This window comes from Pleurodeles waltl, chromosome 9 (assembly GCF_031143425.1).
Source record: "Pleurodeles waltl isolate 20211129_DDA chromosome 9, aPleWal1.hap1.20221129, whole genome shotgun sequence".
In the NCBI taxonomy this organism is placed as follows: domain Eukaryota; kingdom Metazoa; phylum Chordata; class Amphibia; order Caudata; family Salamandridae; genus Pleurodeles; species Pleurodeles waltl.
Genome location: NC_090448.1, coordinates 489,205,552 through 489,225,839, shown reverse-complemented (window position 1 = coordinate 489,225,839; position 20,288 = coordinate 489,205,552). Strand labels below are relative to the sequence as shown.

The following is a 20,288-nucleotide window of genomic DNA, read 5'->3' as shown; positions in this document are numbered from 1 at the left end:
AGATGCAGAGGAACTCGGATGAGCACTTGCATTCGGTAGCTAAAGAATTCCCCAAAGCAGAGACCCTAAATAGCCAGAAAAGGAGGTTTGGGTACCTAGGAAGGAGGATAGGCTAGCAACACAGGGAAGAGCCTATCAGAAGGAGTCTCTGACATCACCTGCTGGCACTGGCCACTCAGAGCAGTCCAGTGTGCCAGCAGCACCTCTGTTTCCAAGATGGCAGAGGTCTGGAGCACACTGGAGGAGCTCTGGGCACCTCCCTTGGGAGGTGCAGGTCAGGAGAGTGGTCACTCCCCTTTCCTTTGTCCAGTTTCGCGCCAGAGCAGGGCTGGGGGATCCCTGAACCGGTGTAGACTGGCTTATGCAGAGATGGGCACCATCTGTGCCCATCAAAGCATTTCCAGAGGCTGAGGGAGGCTACTCCTCCCCAACCCTGACACCTTTTTCCAAAGGGAGAGGGTGTAACACCCTCTCTCTGAGGAAGTTCTTTGTTCTGCCCTCCTGGGCCAAGCCTGGATGGACCCCAGTAGGGCAAAAACCTGTCTGAGGGGTTGGCAGCAGCATCAGCTGCAGTGAAACCCCGGGAAAGGTAGTTTGGCAGTACCCGGGTCTGTGCTAGAGACTCGGGGGATCATGGAATTGTCTCCCCAATGCCAGAATGGCATTGGGGTGACAATTCCACGATCTTAGACATGTTACATGGCCATGTTCGGAGTTACCATTGTGACGCTATACATATGTAGTGACATATGTTTAGTGCACACGTGAAATGTTGTCCCCGCACTCACAAAGTCTGGGGAATTTGCCCTGGACGATGTGGGGGCACCTTGGCTAGTGCCAGGGTGCCCACACACTAAGTAACTTAGCACCCAACCTTCACCAGGTGAAGGTTAGACATATAGGTGACTTATAAGTTACTTAAGTGCAGTGGTAAATGGCTGTGAAATAACGTGGACGTCATTTCACTCAGGCTGCAGTGGCAGGCCTGTGTAAGAATTGTCAGAGCTCCCTATGGGTGGCAAAAGAAATGCTGCAGCCCATAGGGATCTCCTGGAACCCCAATACCCTGGGTACCTCAGTACCATATACTAGGGAATTATAAGGGTGTTCCAGTATGCCAATGTGAATTGGTGAAATTGGTCACTAGCCTGTTAGTGGCAATTTAGAAAGCAGAGAGAGCATAACCACTGAGGTTCTGATTAGCAGAGCCTCAGTGAGACAGTTAGTCATCACACAGGGAACACATACAGGGCACACTTATGAGCACTGGGGCCCTGGCTGGCAGGGTCCCAGTGACAAATACACTAAAACAACATATATACAGTGAAATATGGGGGTAACATGCCAGGCAAGATGGTACTTTCCTACATAATGTGATGCGTAACATACAATGGTCACATACACACACACTGTAAATGACATATATCATGTACATTTCTCCTTTGAAGGCCACTAGCAGAGGACCACACCTATTTCACATATACATGTTGAAATCAAGGTCCAACGCAGCATATGGCACACAACTAAGACACCATCACTCAATAAGGGGAAAACAAGCCTCATACATGAGGCAGTCGATGTGCTTTTGCATCAGTAACAGGAATGTCTGACCAGACCCTTGACAGCAGTAAGTCCAACTGCATCCAATATTTGCAAGGACTATCTGTGACTAGAGTTCCATAAAAGCAGAACATAGACAGCAAAAGTGCCACTCATATGAGCAACATTGCGCACATGACATTCCATGTACATGTCAGCCCATTTCCTAACTCCTGAAACACCCATACACCTGATCACAACCCACCTGTCTGAAGAGGTACCTAGAATACTAAGATGTGTACCCTGATATTCCCTCCTCTACACACACAGCTTGTCAATAGCAATCCAGTGTGCTACACCCTTTCCTACGGTATGCCATTGTCATAGAACATCTGACTGCATGGACGTCAGGTCAATTAATACACTGGCTTCTAGTTTCTAAGCCCTGTTAGCACCTGTAGATTGCTTCCCGTGTGAAAAAGTATGTTGGCCATTAGAATGCAAATCTCACCTACAGGAATTGTGAGAAACTGATGCAGCCCACACCTGCATGCACACCACCCGTTTCAACAAGCACTGCCCCTGCTGATGCCTGGAACAGCATAGGAGTTGCCATTATGTCAAATACACCATTAAGCATTGATACTAATTAAGCCGTGTAACACAGCCCTTGGGTTTATTTGTCACCTTCAAAAACACAGGACATACACAGTTTGACATGTCAACTGTCTAGTTCGTCCTCCAAACAGTTTGAGTCAGACCACTGATTATTTAACTTGTCAAATTGCTGGATCCTGAATCACCCTGCATTCTGTCAGCCTGACTGGCATCTGTCTGTGCGTCACACTAAAGTATCCCTGTGTCTACATATGTACCACACTTGCGTTAGCAAACCTCTGATTCATCAAGGGGGTATTGGGCATGGGCTTCTTCAATGCATACCCAAATACATTGTATAGCATCATCTGCCTTTTAACTGTACCATTTGAGTTAAATCCTCTGTGAAAAGCTAAATTCATGGCTCATCCCTTGTCTGGGTCTCATATATGCATGAATGACAAAGTGTGACAGTGTCCCAGGGGCGTATGCAGGGATTGGGTACCGGGCCTTCAGCGAAACCAGCAACCTCTGATAATGTTCATGAAAAATCCACACATGTCAGGACCCTGACAGTTCACACACAGAATCACAGTGCTCACAACATATTGATGGGCCGTGTGTGGTTAATAGCTGCGAGAATAATCGGCACAGAGGCTATGATGTTCCCAGATGCAGTGGGAATTGCAGAGGCTAGCCTGTGTACAAATGTTGTAATGACACCTGCTAGAACATGATACCTGAGACATTATCTCACTCAGCACACCAAGGTTGCCCTGTTGACTGTCTCATTACACGTCTTTAGTGACAGGGTGGGACCATCCCCATGTAGGTTCTCATGTCCTCATCCACTTTACTCACATTGATCAACCAAGGATACTCAGTAGATACAGGAATAGCTGCCACTGACTCATGATGAGTCCTGGACCGAACTGTGACAAATTACCCCCCAAACAATATACAGCATCATCATTGGACCACACACATGAACAAGACACCTATGTGCAATTGATCATTGGATATATGTGGACACGTGCTGCCTCGTCTGCTGGTCCACCACAGCCACTTGAGAGTTGTGGCTCACTTCTATGACCTCAAATGTGGTGTCATCATACCTTTCTGATTCACCTTTGTCTGTCTGGGCAAACAACATGGTACCCACTTCCTCAATGCATGTGTATGACTCACTGTGGGATTCACCAACTAGTGCCTAGGAAGCTTTTACCAAAACTCTAGGACATAGGATGTTAAAAATGTGGACCATTGACATGAACAAGCGTCTGCCATCTATCTTGTGCATGCTTTGTCACATGTGGTGTCTACGTTACCCTAAATCTTGGAAGTCCACATTACGGATGTTGCTACATGTATGACTAACACATGTCCTCTCTCATTTCCACAATGACTTGCATCTAAGGATTGGACACATGGACGTCACATTCATACAAGCATATGTGCAATAATGCATCATGTGATACACACACACTTGGTCAACAAATACATTAGTTGCCAAAGCACACACACTGAGCCAAAGGCATTTAGGTATTGTACATATGTGCGTCACATTGCTATCCTCTCCTTATGCCAAACATGCCCAATTTATCTGCATCTATTGCGTCAGCCAACCGTAAAAATACTGTGAAGGAAGTAGCGGATCATGGTCCGCTGCAATATGATGTCACACATGTGAACATACACCATCAACACCATAGTGGGTGCAATCAGCCTATTTCTGATGTGTCCCAAATGTAACTTAACATAAAAACAGAAAAAATACCCAAAACCAGTTCATGCACTGAAATGTTGACGTTCCTAGCGTTATGCGTCATTTTTTGCCGACCAATACTGTATTTGCGTCATTATTTTTTTTACGCACAGGAGTGAACATTAGGCCGCATCCAGATATTTGTACAGGCCATGTACTATTATTTGGATACGGGCTAATTTTCACTCCTGTGCGTAAACAAAAATGATGCAAATACAGTATTGGTGGGCAAAAAATGACGCATAACGTGAAAAAGGGCAGACATTTCATACAGAAAGTGATGTCATAGGATATCCTGTTTACAGATCATGTACAGTGGGTGTACTTTCACTTTGCAGTCTATGATTCTTCTAGACTGTGTGGCTGTGTAGAGAGTGGTGTCCTAAGATTTTGTGCTTTTTTGTCCTGTGTGCTGTCTCTATTGTCAATTTGTGAAATAAATATTGTTGGTGTATACTGTCCTACTGTGTTTTGTGTACATTTGTCCATTTACCTAGTGTTTTTGTTGTTTGTGGGAGTCTGCTGTGGGTAGTGGTAGTTTGGGGATAGTTGGGCTCTTTTAGTGGTTAAGTTTACTTTTCTTCTATATTTGTACCCCTACTTTCCCCCTTTTCCCCTTTCTATTTCCTTAACCCCTATTCCCTTTCACATTTCTACTATGTCTGGTAGGCCACGTCTTGGCAGGATGGGTGAAGAGGAGTTGGGGGGCTTCATGTGGCTTGTGTGCCATTTCTTGCCACTGATGATTGAGGCAGGGGGCAGGGTGATACAGGGGTATCACACTGGGGCCCGCAGAATCCGGTGGGGAAAGGTGCTGCATCACCTGCAGCGTGTGTATGCCAGCCAGAGGAGTGACCACCAGCTGAAGCACCGGTGGGCTGACCTTATCACCAGGGAGCAGGATCTCTTGGACCACCTGGGAATCGTGATTGGTGGCCCTATTGGTGAGTACTAATCATGTAAATGTGCACGATTAAATGCTCTGTAGTGACATCAGATGATTTGTGCTATGTCTGCCAGCTAACTTGCTGACTGTGTGTAATGCTGGGGAAACATACAGGGATAATTGATGCACTATGGTAAGGATCACAATTGCTAGCTGTCAGGTAGCACGTGCTCAGCAAACTTACAGGATACTTTTCCCTGAAGTAAATTGGTGCGGCCTTTGAGTCAGACAACCAAACAAAATAGGAGCCAATCATGTCTATATAGGTCACTTTTGCCAGAGAAGTAAAGATGTACCAACATATTGGCTAACTTTGTTGACGCAATAGCTAGACTGACTTTAGAATCACTACATGATGCAGAAAATGAGTGCTAGCTTCACGTCATTTGATTATAGTAAAGTGGCTCAGACATATGTCTCATGTGAGTCTGGTGAGTGTGGAAGGAAAGCGTTCACGGAACTACTATGAATGTTTGGTATTATTGTGGTCCTTTATCTTTTTGGATACATGTCAGATCTGGATTTGGAAACATCGTGAAAAGGTGTAAGGTGCCCTCAGCTAACATCTTAGAATGTTTGTTGGAGTTAGTTGTGCCCCATTCCAAATAGGGATGGCAGTCCAAAGGTATGCACATAGGTTCAGATCTCCATGGTTGGTGCAAATCACCATAGCTCGGCCACATCAATTGAATAAACTGTAACAACAGGAGGGCTTACAAAGGTCCCTGCCCCTCCCTCTGTACATTGTACCTATGTGTCATAAATGTGACATGGCCACATAGCATGTTTGACTAGTAATGCAGTCCTCAAGTAACCAGGCTTTGGATGTCTCTCTTGGATGAACATGATGAGACGATTACACTCCATATTTTTTTGAGGGCACCAATGACGGGGCATGTTTGCCACCACATGATAGTTAGGGCCAATGCATGTGTGCAGATATGTGTGTAACTGTCACAGGAGCCCCATGCTATGTACAAGTTGGCCGTGATATATCAGATGCAGTATCATCATGTCTGAATGGCTGCCATTTCCTTATTCAGCCTACACATTGTATATGTTAATGAAATTGTTGCTCTGTGCACAGATTTTGAGCACATTTCTTCTTTCCATGCCTTACAGGTGGACCGGCACCCTACACTGTGGGAGAGGTGGCGACATTTGAGGACCCCGACCACTCCATTAAGTGTTGATATGTCTGTTATGTGTTGTGTTTGCTGGTTATGGACTCATGTGTGTTGAACGCATAGCAATGTGTGATGCGTTGGGCAATCATTTGTCTTGTTCCATGAGTGGGATTTCAGTTTCTCAAATGTTTTGAGTTGGCCAATGCATATTCTATGGTATTATCTGGGGATTGTAGGCCATTCCTGTAGGCCCCACAGTGAGTACTGGGGTGAGTCATGTGGATGACACTTGTATCAACAAGAGTCGCACTGGAAGTCAGCTCAGATTTAGTCAGCCTGTCAGACCCACATTCTCCAAGATTGGTACAGCAAATTGCTTTCCAATAGACTTCTGCTTCCCTATTTACCAAGGTACTTATTAAACTGTAGGTAGAGCCTCCTAGCAGCATGTACTTCCACATGTAGTGCTACAAGTATGTGGAGCTTGAGTGCAATGGCCTAGGTGTGCATGCTAATCATGATCATGGGTGTTCTTGCAACTCTGTGTCTGATGTAAGTCAGGCCTTACTGGAAGTATATGTTGTGTACCAAGTTCTGCATTTCCTGACATGTGTGGCCCTATGATTGGTCTAGGGTTTGCTGACTCCTCATTGTTGATAGACCTTACCTGTGGTGTGTGTGTAGAGCCAAACATGTGTGGAGTTTTCTATACACTCCTCGGTGTACATGTTGTTGGAAATTGATAGTTGTTTATCCACCCCCCCACCCTCAAACACAGGCATGGGTTTGTGAATGGGGTACCTAGTACTGATGCTACCAGTATGTTACACATACATGTGAATAAGTGACTGTTTGGTTGGAACCTAGTATACACACTCAGGTTTGGCACTTAGTACTATACTGGCAAGTCCAGTTACAACTTGCAGACCATGTGGCTTTAGTTTTGCATTCCGTACACTGACATTTGTAGCCCAGGTCTTGGCGGAGGATATGCAGCATGATTGTTAGCTGATAACTGGCAGAACTCAGATGGCAAGTCAAAGCCAGTTGTTACCCATCTTGTTGGTTATGGATGTGCTATGTGTGATGTGACCTTTGAAGGCTGGCCTGCCATGTACTTCCTCAGGGACATTCAATGATCTGTATTGTGATATGAGCTGTTACAAGTACAGTAGATGTATTGTCTGATTAACTTCTTGTGCCATTTCACACAATGCAGTTACTAATGTAGAATATTTGCATTTGTCTTCACAGCTGCAAACATGACTCCAGACCAGGTCCGTGAATTCCAGCGCCGGGCCACGAGATACCAGCACATCTTGCTGGTGGAGTAGGGGTTCAGGAGGATGGCCCGTCGATATCGTCATGAACGGGCCTCCGGGGCATGGAGGGCCTTCCCACAGGGTGGACCTACTTTGCCCACCACAGCCACCACCAGCACAACCACCACTTCAAGTCAGGTGGCCCCAACCACAGCTGGGACTGTTGTGCCTAAATCTGCTGGACTTCTAGGCCCCAGCATTGGTACAGGTCAGCCCACTGGCCTTGGCTCCACACAGACCTCCTCCCTCGGTACCCAGTCTGCCCCAGCTCCATCTGTTGACCCTGCAGCCTTCCACAACATGGAACGGAAGATGGACCGTGTGCTGCGCAAGTTAAGCCACCTGAGCCGGGATGTGCGCCACATTAACCGGCGAGTGAAGTCAATCAAGAGGACCCTCCGCAGGGCCAACCACTAGACTCTTTTTGAAATGGACATGATTCCCTCCCCTCCCTCCTCTTTCCTTGTTCTTATAGTTAGTGGGCTTAGTGTTGGGTTAGTATAGGCTGTTAGTTTAGATAGTGTTAGTGGGTGGGGGTCCCCATTCTTTCTATTTTTACTTATTAAGTGTGTGGGTGGGTGGGGAGCTATGTTGGGGTTCTTGTGTGTTTAATTAAAAAAATAAAAAATAAAAAAATAAATACAAAAAAATATATATTTGTTTAGGATAGTATAGTATGTGTTTAGGTTAGTATGTGTTGTCCTCCATGTGTCCCGTCTCATAATGGGGGTGGGGGGTGGATGTTTAGAACGTTTTGTTACATGTGATAAGTAAGTGTAGCTTAGGTTAGTTAGGGACAGTTGTGGGTAATGAGTAGTCAGGGTAGATTAGGGTAGGTAAGATTTTTCCCTCAGTTTCCTCTTCTGTGATTAGCATTTAATAAATATTTGGTTTACCCTTAACAGTATGTGTTAAATGGTACTTGATCCTGGGTTTGGAATCAGTGTACATGAATTTTGTACTATTACATTTGTGTCCTATGCTACTAACAAATCCCAACTGAGCTGTACGATTGGCAGCTACCCCAGAGCTACCTTGCAAAGTTTCCACCCTTCGTTGCAACCACCAATCACAGGTAATATGGATGACAATGTGTTTCTGTTGATAAGTGTGTTTTCTACGTCACAAACAGTGCTTCCAGACTTGGTATTGGGGGAACAGTTTTAGGTCTGACTGCAGTGTGATGATCAAGGACACACTTATAAGATGAGTTCTCGTAGGCACTCTTGTATTCTTGTCTTCATGACTCTCATACGTCATTTGTGACACAGTTCAGCATGATTACCTATTTGTATGTAAACTCAGACACCTTCATTTATGCAGTTTTTGTAGTGTTTGCTTAGATTAGTGTGCACTGTTATATGTGTTAGTATTGCATGGTGACAACATTTTGCGGCCACTATTTGATGACTTGGAAATCCCTTGAGGAAGAATTCTTCTGTCCAACACAGCATGATGGTGTATGGTTTCTCACTTCATCAGATATGTCCCTCAGGATGGGCAGAGTATGATGCAATCATGGGCACTGTGCAGATGTATCTGACTACATAATATCAGGACAGTTGTATTGACAAGCTACGTAATTTGACAGTAGGCACATTTCAGTTATCTACTGCACAGTTGATATGTCAAATTACCCAGAGACAGATTTGTTGTGTAAGTGCTATTTATTGAAAAGTGCTGAAGTGCTATCTCTACATTGTCCATGATTGTGAGTCCATTATAGTGACATCTTACATTGTGATCGTACACAAAGGGTTACGGAAATGCTTTTGACATGCTGGGGTTGATGTTTCAGACAGTGCAGAGGGACAGGATTTGCCAATGAGTAGGAGAGAGACAATCACTGGGCAGGCTGACAATATATACAGTGGTAAGGAGAACAGTCATTAAGCAGAGTTGTTGCAAGACTGCAATGTTACAAAGCGCAGGACCTTGGTAATAGTTGGCCATGTGTCAGGGACTAGTGCTTCCGGGTACTTTTCCTTGTGAATGTGATCTGTTCCTTGTCTTCTTCTTATGATGTGTGTGTTGCCTCCTCTGTCCTTGTTGTTGGTGGTTGTGAAGGGGCAAAACACACTTCAGTGTTAGAAGACGTGGAGTCAGACATCCCGGTCGCTGCTCCCTCTGAAGGTCTTAAGGGCAGTACTGCAGCAAGGAGGATCTGCTGGTTTTTGAGAATAGCAGCCACATCACGATGGTAGGCAGCCAGGTATGCCCTGAGGGGTTCAATGTTGCATTCGTGCACGCGTTGACAGGATTGCTGTTGTAGGTGTTGGGTCAAGTCTATTACAGCTGTGCTGATTTCCTTCTGGGTTTTTTGCAGTTCCTGCAAGATAGATGTTAGGGCTTGCATAGCTGCTGCCTGATCTGCAGATGACATCATGCACAAACGCACCCCCTCAAGGCTGGCTGCCATAGTTTGCATCCCCACCCGCACCTCCTTGGCCAGCTCCCGCTGTACTCCAACTACAGTTCTCTCAAAGCTGGTACCAGTGTCGTCTGAGTCCTCAGTTGTATTGGAGCTGGCAGGTCTTACAATTGGGGTGGTGGGTGGATCCTCTGCGATGGCTGCTTGTTCTGTGCTCCTCCTTATGACTGATGGTGGGGTCTGGAGGGTTTCAAGGACCTTTTGGATAGTCTCCTGGGGAATGTTTATCGGCTTGTCATCCATGTCATCAGGGTAATCTGGGACAGGCATATCCGCAGGAGATCCATCTTCCTCTGCAATGAAACAGGGTACAATTAGTGTGTCTGTGTTGTGGCATGAGTGATGTGACATGCCTGCCTTGTGATAAATTCACATTGTGATCTTGTTTCGTGTTCATTGCTCCAGTCCTTCAGATGGGCATTCTCCTAGGCCTATGGCCCACCTGCATGTCACATGTATGTTATTGAGTTATTAAACTTGTCGGCATCATCTCTTCTAGGTGTTGGTTTTGGCCAAATAGAGAATTGCCACCTTCTTGTCCTTCTCAAGCCTCCGTCTACATCCATTCTTATGGTGAGACCTTTCACTGGCTGTGGTTGCTCTGATGGCACTGGCAGCACACTTAACAATCTGGACCTGCCCCAATCTCTGATCTTTCACATCCACTTAAATGTATTTGACATGTGGCATATCCTATGCATAGCAATGTTATGACACAATATGAATGTTGGCATTGGTAATATGTACAGCTGATGTTGGGAATGTGTGGTACATTGGATTTCCCTGATAGTCGTAGCAGTGTCCTCTTTCCTCCTCTGACTGTGCAGGTGTATTTCAGTGACTAGTTACATGTGCCCCCCCCCCCTCAATGCTGTTGTCTGGGCAGTATGAAATTTGGGATGTTACATTGTGACCCAGGCACAGGATGGACCCTGACATATGCAGCATGGGTATGTCCTTAGTGCTGTGTAGCTCCTATTGTTGTTTACATTGGCTGATGTTTGCAACAACTATGGGCATTGACATTTGACAGTACTGGGGCCTTTGTCTTGTTTCAGGGGATTGTTGATGTTGTCATCCTCAACCCCCTAATTTAGGTGTGTATGATCCATGGGGAGGTTACTGCCATTGGCTACTTGAGCTGATCACAGAGCGGAAGTGGTAGTGGCAACTGTTGTCGCAGTTACATTCCAGTTGTCGGTATTGCTAGATGTTGTTAAGGGGGCCCTAGTTAATATTGGGGGTATGGTGGCTGACGTGTGCTGGGATGTCAGTTTGACGTTGTGGCCTTCCCTCCTGGCGTGGATTTCCCTTTGCTTCATCGTTGGCATGGCAGCATGCCCCCATGGGACTGTTGTTGATGTAGTGTAATGGTGTGCCCCAGATTCTGTTTGTGCAGGCCCTGCCCCCATGCCATCCACCTTTACCCACGCCACTCCATGTATATGATGACTTCCATGCATTTTGTAGTCGGTATCCCCCCTCAGGTTGTAGTTGACATTAGTGCATTTTAATTCCCCATGCGACTTACCCTGCATGTGCGTTGTCTCCTGGTAGTCTGCGCTGTTCTGTCCTTGGATACCTGTGACGATCTCCTCAGGAATGACGGCTGCGACCATCTCGTCCATGTGGTCCAGGGCCTCCTGATGTGCTGGACTCCCACCTCCAGTCTCCAGTGCTGCCTTCCTGTTCCTGGCCTGCTGCCTTCCTGTTCCTTGGTCCTGCGCTTGCAGTCATGCCAGCGTTTCTTGCACTTGATGACTGTTCTGCGTACTTCAGCCACACTGTTAATCTTGTCAACAATTTGCTGCCAGATAGCCTCTCTCCTACTGATTGGCAACTTTGAGGTGACAAACAGTTGGTGCTGTTGTTCCGTCACCTCTTTAACCAGAATTTCCTGCTCCTCTGCACTGAAGCAACACTTTCTTTTCTTCTTATAAGTGTCCTGGTTCTTGTGTGGGTCCTCCTGACTGGTTCTTGGTCTGTTGTCATGTTCCTGGGGTCTGTAGTGGCATCTGGGATCCATTTTGGCTCTCCTCTGGTGAAATGGCAGGGTTCGCAGGGTTTTTTGATGCTATTGCGTCAAAAAACTGTGCATATCCGGTTTTCGGGGTCGTAAATCGACCCACAGTCATTTCTGCTGCGTTAACGTCGTTTTGCTTTACGACTCGACGCTGCGCTGTGCGTCAAAAATAATGACTCCCACCTGTGGTTTGCGCCGCCGTGCGTCAAAGTATAAATTTGACGCCCGCACGGTGCACCAAAATGCCGTTAGCCGGCGGTAATATTTTTGATGCAAAACTGCGCTGGTGCAGTTTTGCGTCAAAAAGTATAAATATGGCCCCGAATCTGCTTGTCTATATCGAATGTTTTACTTTTCATTTTCAATTTATGTGGCAAGAAATGTCCAGTAAGGAATGTACATGCTAATAGCTCTAACTGGAACAAACGCGTGACACATTGCAAATTCTTGTTATATTTCTGTCGTTGTCTCCGTTTTATTAATCCTGAGCACTGCTGTTGCTTGGCTAAGTGCAGGTTCCCTAGCAGTCAGTGTCGTAAAGAAGCACGTGATCGCTCAGCAGAACAGTTTCACTTTCTTTTCAACGGCTCTGTGCTCGGTTTTCACCGGTCCTCCCTTCAACGGCATGGAGCAGATTACAGAGGTTGAGATAGTAGCCTGCAGCTCCTCGCAGTACCTCAGGCCATTCAGAGTGCTCTACAGTCAGGTGAGTGCTGACTGCCATAGTGAAGGCGGTTCAGCCGCTGCCTACAACACTTCCTGCTCCAGCTGAACACGTACGCTGGCCGGGTTTCATGGGAAACGGGATGGTGACTTTTGCCTCCTTGGTGTTGAAAAAAGCATACTTGCTCTTTTAAACTGAGTACTGTAATGCCCGGATGTGGATATCATCTGGTATGTCATATCACTGTGACAAAAAATGAGCTGTAAACATGTCAACACTTGGAAGGTTGATTGCATTTTGAAAAAGGCCTGGCTTTTAAATAGTCACTCGGTGTGTTAAGAGGCCGCCACATCACACGTGTGAATCTTTAGGTAGTTTTTTTTAGCCAGCAGTGCTTTGCATTGTGGAACTCGTAGTTTGAAAACTACTAGTTTACTGGTTCATCTAAAATTGTATGCTTTGAAGCCTATGTAGATCACTTAAAAAAATGCCACATGCAAAGTACTGCAAGCAGAAAAATCCGCGCTGGCTTTGTGGTATCACGTATCACGTTATATAAGGCTCTCGGCAGCTAGAATGCATGTTAATTTAACTTATGAGCCTTTCATGTTGACTGAATTAAAGCTTTATATGTGTATTTCTACTTTACCTCGCTCTTGAAGATTTGTTTGGAACAATTAATTTCAGTGCGGAATCGGATATTGAGCTTGTCGTCTGTAAGAGCACTGACCCTGGTCCAGTGTGACCCCGTTTCAACTTTCTAATGCTGGCAGTACGATACCTTTTCTCAAAATAGCCACACTTCCTCCAAAATGTCACTCGAACTAGCAATAGAACTGCGGTGGCCCTTCCATAAATTGTCATAGTTAGAAATTTGAAACCAAGGTTGCCAAATACAGCTCTCGCGTGTAATATCTGGTACCAGGGATGCCTCTGCCCTTCTAAGAAATATGTGCTCAACACTTGCTCTAGTGGAAATTTTGTGACATTCAAACAAGTTATCTTGTCTGCTTAGCTGGTATTGGTTTCATAGTATTTTTGTTTTGCACAGATTTGTACAGCCTTATGCATTGCGATTTTACTCCTGTGTTTCGAATGATATAAGCTCTGCAGATGTTCAGCGTCACAATACGAAACATTGTAAAGGTATGTTAAGGTGTCCCAGTTTATGTGGGAATTGTGATATTGGTGAGGACTTAGCATCGCCACCCTGGGCTGCTGACGTCTGGCTAATTTTCGATTTGCTAGCCTGTAATATGTTTGGTCAGCCAGAGTTGCTTGAGAGTTGTTTCTCCACAGAAAAAGAAACGAGTTGCAAAATGCTTTCTAGTTACTGCATGTGTTACGTGGTAACCAACAATCCAAATAAGTGGTGGGGCAGGAATGTTGTGTGGTTCTTGGTTGTGTTCCCCTGCCCTGAGTGCCTCACTGTGTGTATTTAGTAATCTTGATTTTTTTTATTTTTTCCCTGGTGTCATGCTAATCTAGCGTGTGCTCAGTTTTAGGCCTCCTCCTTGACATCAGTAAGGTTCTGGAACAGTCTTGTGACTTGGTGGATTGCACCAAACATGCCCTTGTTGGAAGATAATTAACTGCTGTCTCTGTCATAGGCTTAGCACATAGATTTGTGTGGCAGAGTACTGTTTTGTGAATCGATAGTTGTGACCAGACCTTTTTAGCTTTCTCCTTCACAGCATTTGTGCTGTGCCTGTGAAATCTATTGTATTTAACATAAATCTTAATAGGGGCTTGCATCCTGCCATGACTTTTCATTGGTTTGTTTGCTTGCCACTTACTTTTTCTCAGTTTCTATTGGCTGCAGCAAACTATTTTCTGTTGTTCCTCTGTGTTTTTCTCTTATCAGTGTGCCATGACCCAAGTTCTGTTTTCATCCGCTTTGTGGGATTTTTTTTTTGCTTTTACTTGGACAGCGCTTGCCCTCTTCTTATTTTGTTTGTACCCTGCCTCTTTACTTAATCTCCCGATGGCACGCATTTCATGGACGATCATGTGGGCCAAACCCCTCCCGCTGTTTGTTCTTTCATGTTATCAATTTAAGATAGCCCAAAGGTATTGGAGCACTTTACATGAGCACTAGTTCAATTAAGTGATTTGCCCAGAATTACAGGATGTTGAGCCCCTCGCTGAGTCTTGAACCTTGTTCCCCAGCTTCAAGGTCAGCGCTATCCATCAATCAATCAATCAGGGATTTGTAAAGCGCACTACTCACCCGTAAGGGTCTCAAGGTGCTGAGGAGGGGTGGGGGGAAATTGTGGGGGGGAGGGCTTCTACTGCTCGAACAGCCAGGTCTTCAGAAGTTTCCTGAAGGTAAGGAGGTCTTTGGTCTGGCGCAGGTGGGTGGGAAGAGTGTTCCACGTTTTGGCGGTGAGGTGCGAGAATGATCTATCGCCGGTTGTAGTTCTGCAGACACGTGGGACGGTTACGAGGGCTATGGCCCTTACGCTAAATTCTTTGCTTGAATTGAGAAGATCATCATATAAGATGGTTAGCACTCCTTTGGAAAGCACAATTAAAATGCATATCCATTATGCATTCCAAAGCAGCGCCAGCCCTTTTTTTTTTTTTTGTAATGTGCTTGTTTTTTTAAAAAAAAACTTGTTTTCTGCCAACGGCAGGCCATATATCAGCGTAAGTGCAGCCATTGTTTCCTGTAACTGATTTATAATGCTGAAATGGCTTCCTTGGGAGTTTCGAACATTGGGACCGTTGAGTCCGGAATATTTTAAGACAAAGGGTAAGCGGCTGTTTGGGTGTTGCCGCTGCTGCGGTAGTGTTCAGTGTGAGGTGGAGGACTTGACCGACGGGATTAACTCCCGTGGCTTCTCCCTTGGTCACACTGCCACCACTATATTCATCCCAAGGCAGTTGCAGTTGCACCGCCACCAGCGATTCCGTGTGTTGGCGGCTTTTCCTGGACACCACATTGTACTCAGCTGCAAGAAAAGTAACTCAAACAAGGATAATCTATTTTCAAAGTAGAAGCACTGCTTGAAACAATTTTGTACACAGTAGAGTAGCGTAGGCACATGGAAATAGAAGAATAAAATAGTATCCTACATGAAAATTCTGAAAAATACTCTTACTGCAGATGATAGGTTTAACTGACAGCACAGTGATAAAATATATTTGTAAAACACCTGTCACTTAAATTTAGATTCCATAACATGGCATCACCCTAAAGTTCATGACTTTCAGAACATTTATCTTCTCCTCACTTATGTCCTGTTTTACGTGCAGGTGACATCTCCGCTAGATGCCTGCAGTGTAGCACGGTGCAAGCAACTGTTCAACAGCTTAAAATAATTGTGCAGTAACCTTTTGATACTACAGCATTTTTGCTAGGAACCGATCTACAGTTTTCACTGTTCATAAAAGTGCCCAATTTTGAGTGCTTAGAAACACACTAAGAACCAATATTAAGAACTATAAAAATATATTACTAGAAATGTACATACCCCACTCTTTGGTTGGAGGTGGTTTGTTAAACAATACCACTCAGTGTAAGTGGCGAAATTCACTGTTCCAAATGTTCTGATGACAAAGCATCCTGAGTGACACAGTCCTATAAATTATTTTAAGCTGTAAACCCATGTGTTCCTTTTAGTTTAAGAAATGTGAGCATTCCTTGCTGAATTAGGGGGCAGATATCATCAGAGAGCTAAATTGTCTGGCTTTGAAACAAGAAGACCTGAGTTCTAAACCTGGTTTATCCACTTGATCAAACTCTGTAATCCTGGGCAAACTGTTTATCTCCTGTGCCCGAAGGTCTCCCAAAATTTGAATCACTTAGAAACAGGCCATATGCTAGTAAAACATGCTAATTATCTGAAAAGACTTTGGACCGATCTTTATTAATCTCCCAGCAGTTAACGTTAGATCCTCTTTCTTCGGTGTTTTGAGATTAGCCCCAAAAGGCAGCTGAATCCTATATGTGCACTTTAAAAAAAGTTCACTGACTCGTTCTATGAGGGTTTTTAAGTCATTGAAAAGGTGACATAAAGTAATAGACTTTAGACGTGCCACAGCACAGTGCTCGACCAGTTGATTTTAGAACTAGTGTACTTTTGGAAAGGGCACGAGAGAGAAAACAAGCATTGGCAAAGCCAATAGATTTTGCCTATGTGAATTGTGGTGACTTTGTCAGTTTCTTTTTTTTTTTTTTACATGTTGCAGAGCAGTTGAACTGCTGTGCAATAATAAAGTAAAAAAAACACACCAAGATACGGAAAATTGGCGAAACCTATTGGCTTTGCCAGTGCTTGTTGTCTCTGTCACTAAACTTGAGGCCTGCTGTCCTACTCTTGCAAAGTTCAGTTCTGCTCACTTCCCCAAATCCTAATGCTAACATCCCAAATGTACCTTGCATATCCTTGAGTATGTAGCCTGTGTTAGAACTGGCATCTTTTGGTGTGTTTCCCCTGTCGTTTTGCCCTCTGACCTCCTGTTTTGTATGTTATGCTGGAATTTTGTTTTTGCTGATTTCTTGTCTCTGCGCACTTTACCATTGTAGATCGGTGTTAAAGTGCAAGTGCTCTCTGTGTAAATTGTAATGGTGATTGGTTGATCTGTGATTGGCATATTTAATTTACTAGTAAGTCCCTAGTAAAGTGCACTATGTGTGCCCAGGGCCTGTAAATCAAATGCTACTAGTGGGCCTGCAGAACTGATTGTGCCACCCACAAGAGTAGCCCTGTAAATAAGTCTCAGACCTGTATGTGCAGTCTGACACTGCCAATTCGACCTGGCAAGTGTACCAACTTGCCAGGCCCAAACCTCCCCTTTTGGTACATGTAAGCCACCCCTAAGGGAGGCCTAGGTAGCCCCATGGAGAGGGTTCAGTGTATTTAAAAGGTACAACATGTACTGGTGTGTTGTACATGTCCCGATAGTGAAAACTGAATTTGGCAGTATTTCACTATTGCAAGGCCCATCTCTCTCGTAGGTTAGCATGCAGTTTGCATTTAAATTCCTCTTGAGTGTAATGTCCCATTGGAAGCAGATGGAGATCCGGAGTTTGGGGTCTATGAACTTATAATTAAAAAAATCATCTTTTGGTTGAGTTCATTTTTAGATTGTCTGTTTGAAAATGCCGCTTGAGCTGACACCTGCACCTGAAAGGGCTGTGACTGTCCTCACACAATGCAGTCTCCACCCCCGTGGAGTGTGTCTGGACCCAGGCCTGGGTAAGGCAGGATATTGTGAACCACAGAGACTTTCCTTTGAAGTTTGCCTACTTCAAAGGCAGAAATGAGTATAAGTAGTGGACCCAAAACCCCAGACTTTTAGAACACTTCTGGATCAAGAGGAACCGCTGCCAAGGAGAAGAGCAGAAGAGCTGGAGAAGGAGTGCTGCCCCTTTGCTGTGTGTGCTTATCTGGGTTGGCCTGCAGTTGCTGTTTCTGGCTTAAAGAGGGCAAGGACTGGACTTTGCTGTGTATCCTGCTTGTGATGTTTCTCCAAGGGCTTGGAGTAGAGCTTGCCTCCTATTGGAGGTCTCAGGGATATGAAAGACTTAAGTTTCATCTGCCTACAGCACGGGGAACTGTGTGTTTCCACAGTGATGCCGCTGACTGCACCGTGACTTGACGACGACTTTGAGCCATGCCCCGCTTCGCACCGCAACCGTGGTCTCCCAATGCCACCACCTGCCTGGTGTCACCAAGCCGCTGCTGCACCGTGAGCCCCTCACTCCACGTCGCCTTGCTCACACCGCAGCCTTCACATCCCCGACGACGCCACGCCACGCTGACACCATCGCCGCTGCCTGCACTGTGGTCTGGAACACTGCTTGTGAGGTACAAAAAGCACGTCCCATACCGCACCGCAGCCCCATTCCACCGACACCAGTGCCATTGACTCCAGCATCGTCAACAGAAGCCACTTTCTACACTGTGACCTTGGGTGCTGCACAGAGCCTGTCCCGCTCCGCTGCCTTGGGCCTACCTACTACAGCGCTTCAGCAACCACACCACAGCTGCCTGCACAGTGACCTGGAGACATCGCACGTCTTACCGCCCCTCTTTACACCACAACCTTGGTCTCACCAGTGCTACAGGATGCTGTCACCGAGCTGCTGCCTGCACCATGACCTGTCGGCACCGCTTGTTGCACCGTCCTTCGGACCGCACCCCCAATGCCTTCAACGCCAGCGCCCCTGACTTGACTTTGTGATCAGCCCGGAGTTCGATGTGCAACGCGTGTGACTTCAAAGGCCTGACGACCCCCGCAGCTACCTCTGGAAACGGCGACACCGCATTCTGGATCTCATCGGGAGGATCATGATGCCCTACATTTCCAAGGTACTGTTTGATAGACTTCCGAACATTGTAGTTGGCCCGCAAAGCTGCGGCCGGCCTGAACTGTTGGATTTGTTGTTCACGACGCAGTGATAGCCCCAGATGGAGCTATCGACTTCAGGGAACTGTATTTGCAAGTAATCCTTGCAAAATTAATTTCTTTATTATTGTAGGTTGGATTTTTCTCGCTTTGGTCTTGTTTTTCACAGTTAAATATTGTCTATTTCTCTAAAACTAGTGTGGTGTCCTTTTGTAGTGTTTTCATTGTATTACTGTGTGTTATGTGCAAATACTTTACACATTGCTTCTGAGATAAGCCTGACTGCTCATGCCAAGCTGCCAGTGGGGTGAGCAGCGGTTATCTGAGCATCTCCCTTATCCTGACTAGAGTGAGGCTCCCTACTTAGAGAGGACGCAAACCGACTGCCAACTTGAGACCCCATTTCTAACATTGGTTGTCAGCGGGGAGGATAGGACTTGACTTTACACTTGACCCACAGTGATTGGTGTACACTACTACTATATCACAGACCACTAAGAACCACATACTGGTTATTTGGTTTTGAATTTTGCCTTTGATCTATTTTTGGTCTCAAGTTCAAGTTGAACTTCCAACTACATCATGTTTCATTCAAGAGCATCATCAGTTACATCCCTGGATTTGGTTTTTAAGGAGGATAGGTTGGAAACCTACACTGTGAAGGAACTGAAGTCAGTTTGTAAAAGTCTCAGCGGGGAGGAAAAGCCTCAATGTCCAAGTTAGAGGCCTGACCAGGAAGGAGGAGCTACAAAAGGCACTGAGGGCCTGGGTAGCAGCCTGAAATGCCAGTGGGCCTTCTGAGGATCCAACTGGGGAGACCAGGGAGCCACATCCAAGGGAAGATGTATTGGGGCTGCAGGATCTGCTAGATGGGAAGGTACCCTCTGCGCCAGGCAGCAGTGGTGGTTCAAAGGGCCTGACTCCAGAGGAGCTGGATGACAGGAGAGAAGCCAGGAGACATCAGATAGAGCTGGCGAGACTAAAGATGGAGGAGAAGAAGATGCTCCTAGATCATGAGCTCAGAGTGAAGGAGCTGGATCAAATGAGTAGATCCATCAGCAATGGTGGCAGCAATACCTCAGTGCACTCTTTTAGGAGAGTCCACATTCCCAAAAATGTAGGAAGGGAGTACAAGAAGGGGGTTGATATCCAGAGATGGTTTCAGGGATATGAGGCATCTATCCACATGAATGGGGTCCCTGAGAAGAATTGGGGAGCAGGATTTTGGAACCACTTCACAGAGGAGGGGAGGCATACTTTGTTAGCTTTGGGTAAGGGGTACAACCTTCTCACCGGATTTGGTCTCACTCCTGACTAGTACAGGGATCAGTTTAGAGTGAGTAAGAAAACTGATTCACAGACCTGGTTAGAATGTGTGGATTATTTTTGCATGGCACTAGATGGTTAGGTAAAGTGCAGTAATGTCACAGATTTTCTGGGTCTGTACAACTTAATTGAATGGGAGCACTTGTGTAGTCTGTGTTTTGCAGAGCTGCGCAACCACTTGACTGATAGTA

The 20,288-nt window shown here is 45.6% G+C and overlaps 1 protein-coding gene across 1 annotated transcript in view; it reads left to right on the top strand.

Moving 5' to 3' along the window:
• Positions 1–12,292: 12,292 nt before the first annotated feature.
• The window catches only part of NUDT14 (nudix hydrolase 14), a 500,399-nt gene continuing 492,403 nt past the window's right edge, over positions 12,293–20,288 (top strand). The window contains exon 1 of the mRNA XM_069207330.1: positions 12,293–12,456. Within this exon, the coding sequence (XP_069063431.1) occupies positions 12,376–12,456 (81 nt within the window). The 5' untranslated portion in view covers positions 12,293–12,375. The remainder of the gene's footprint in view (positions 12,457–20,288) is intronic.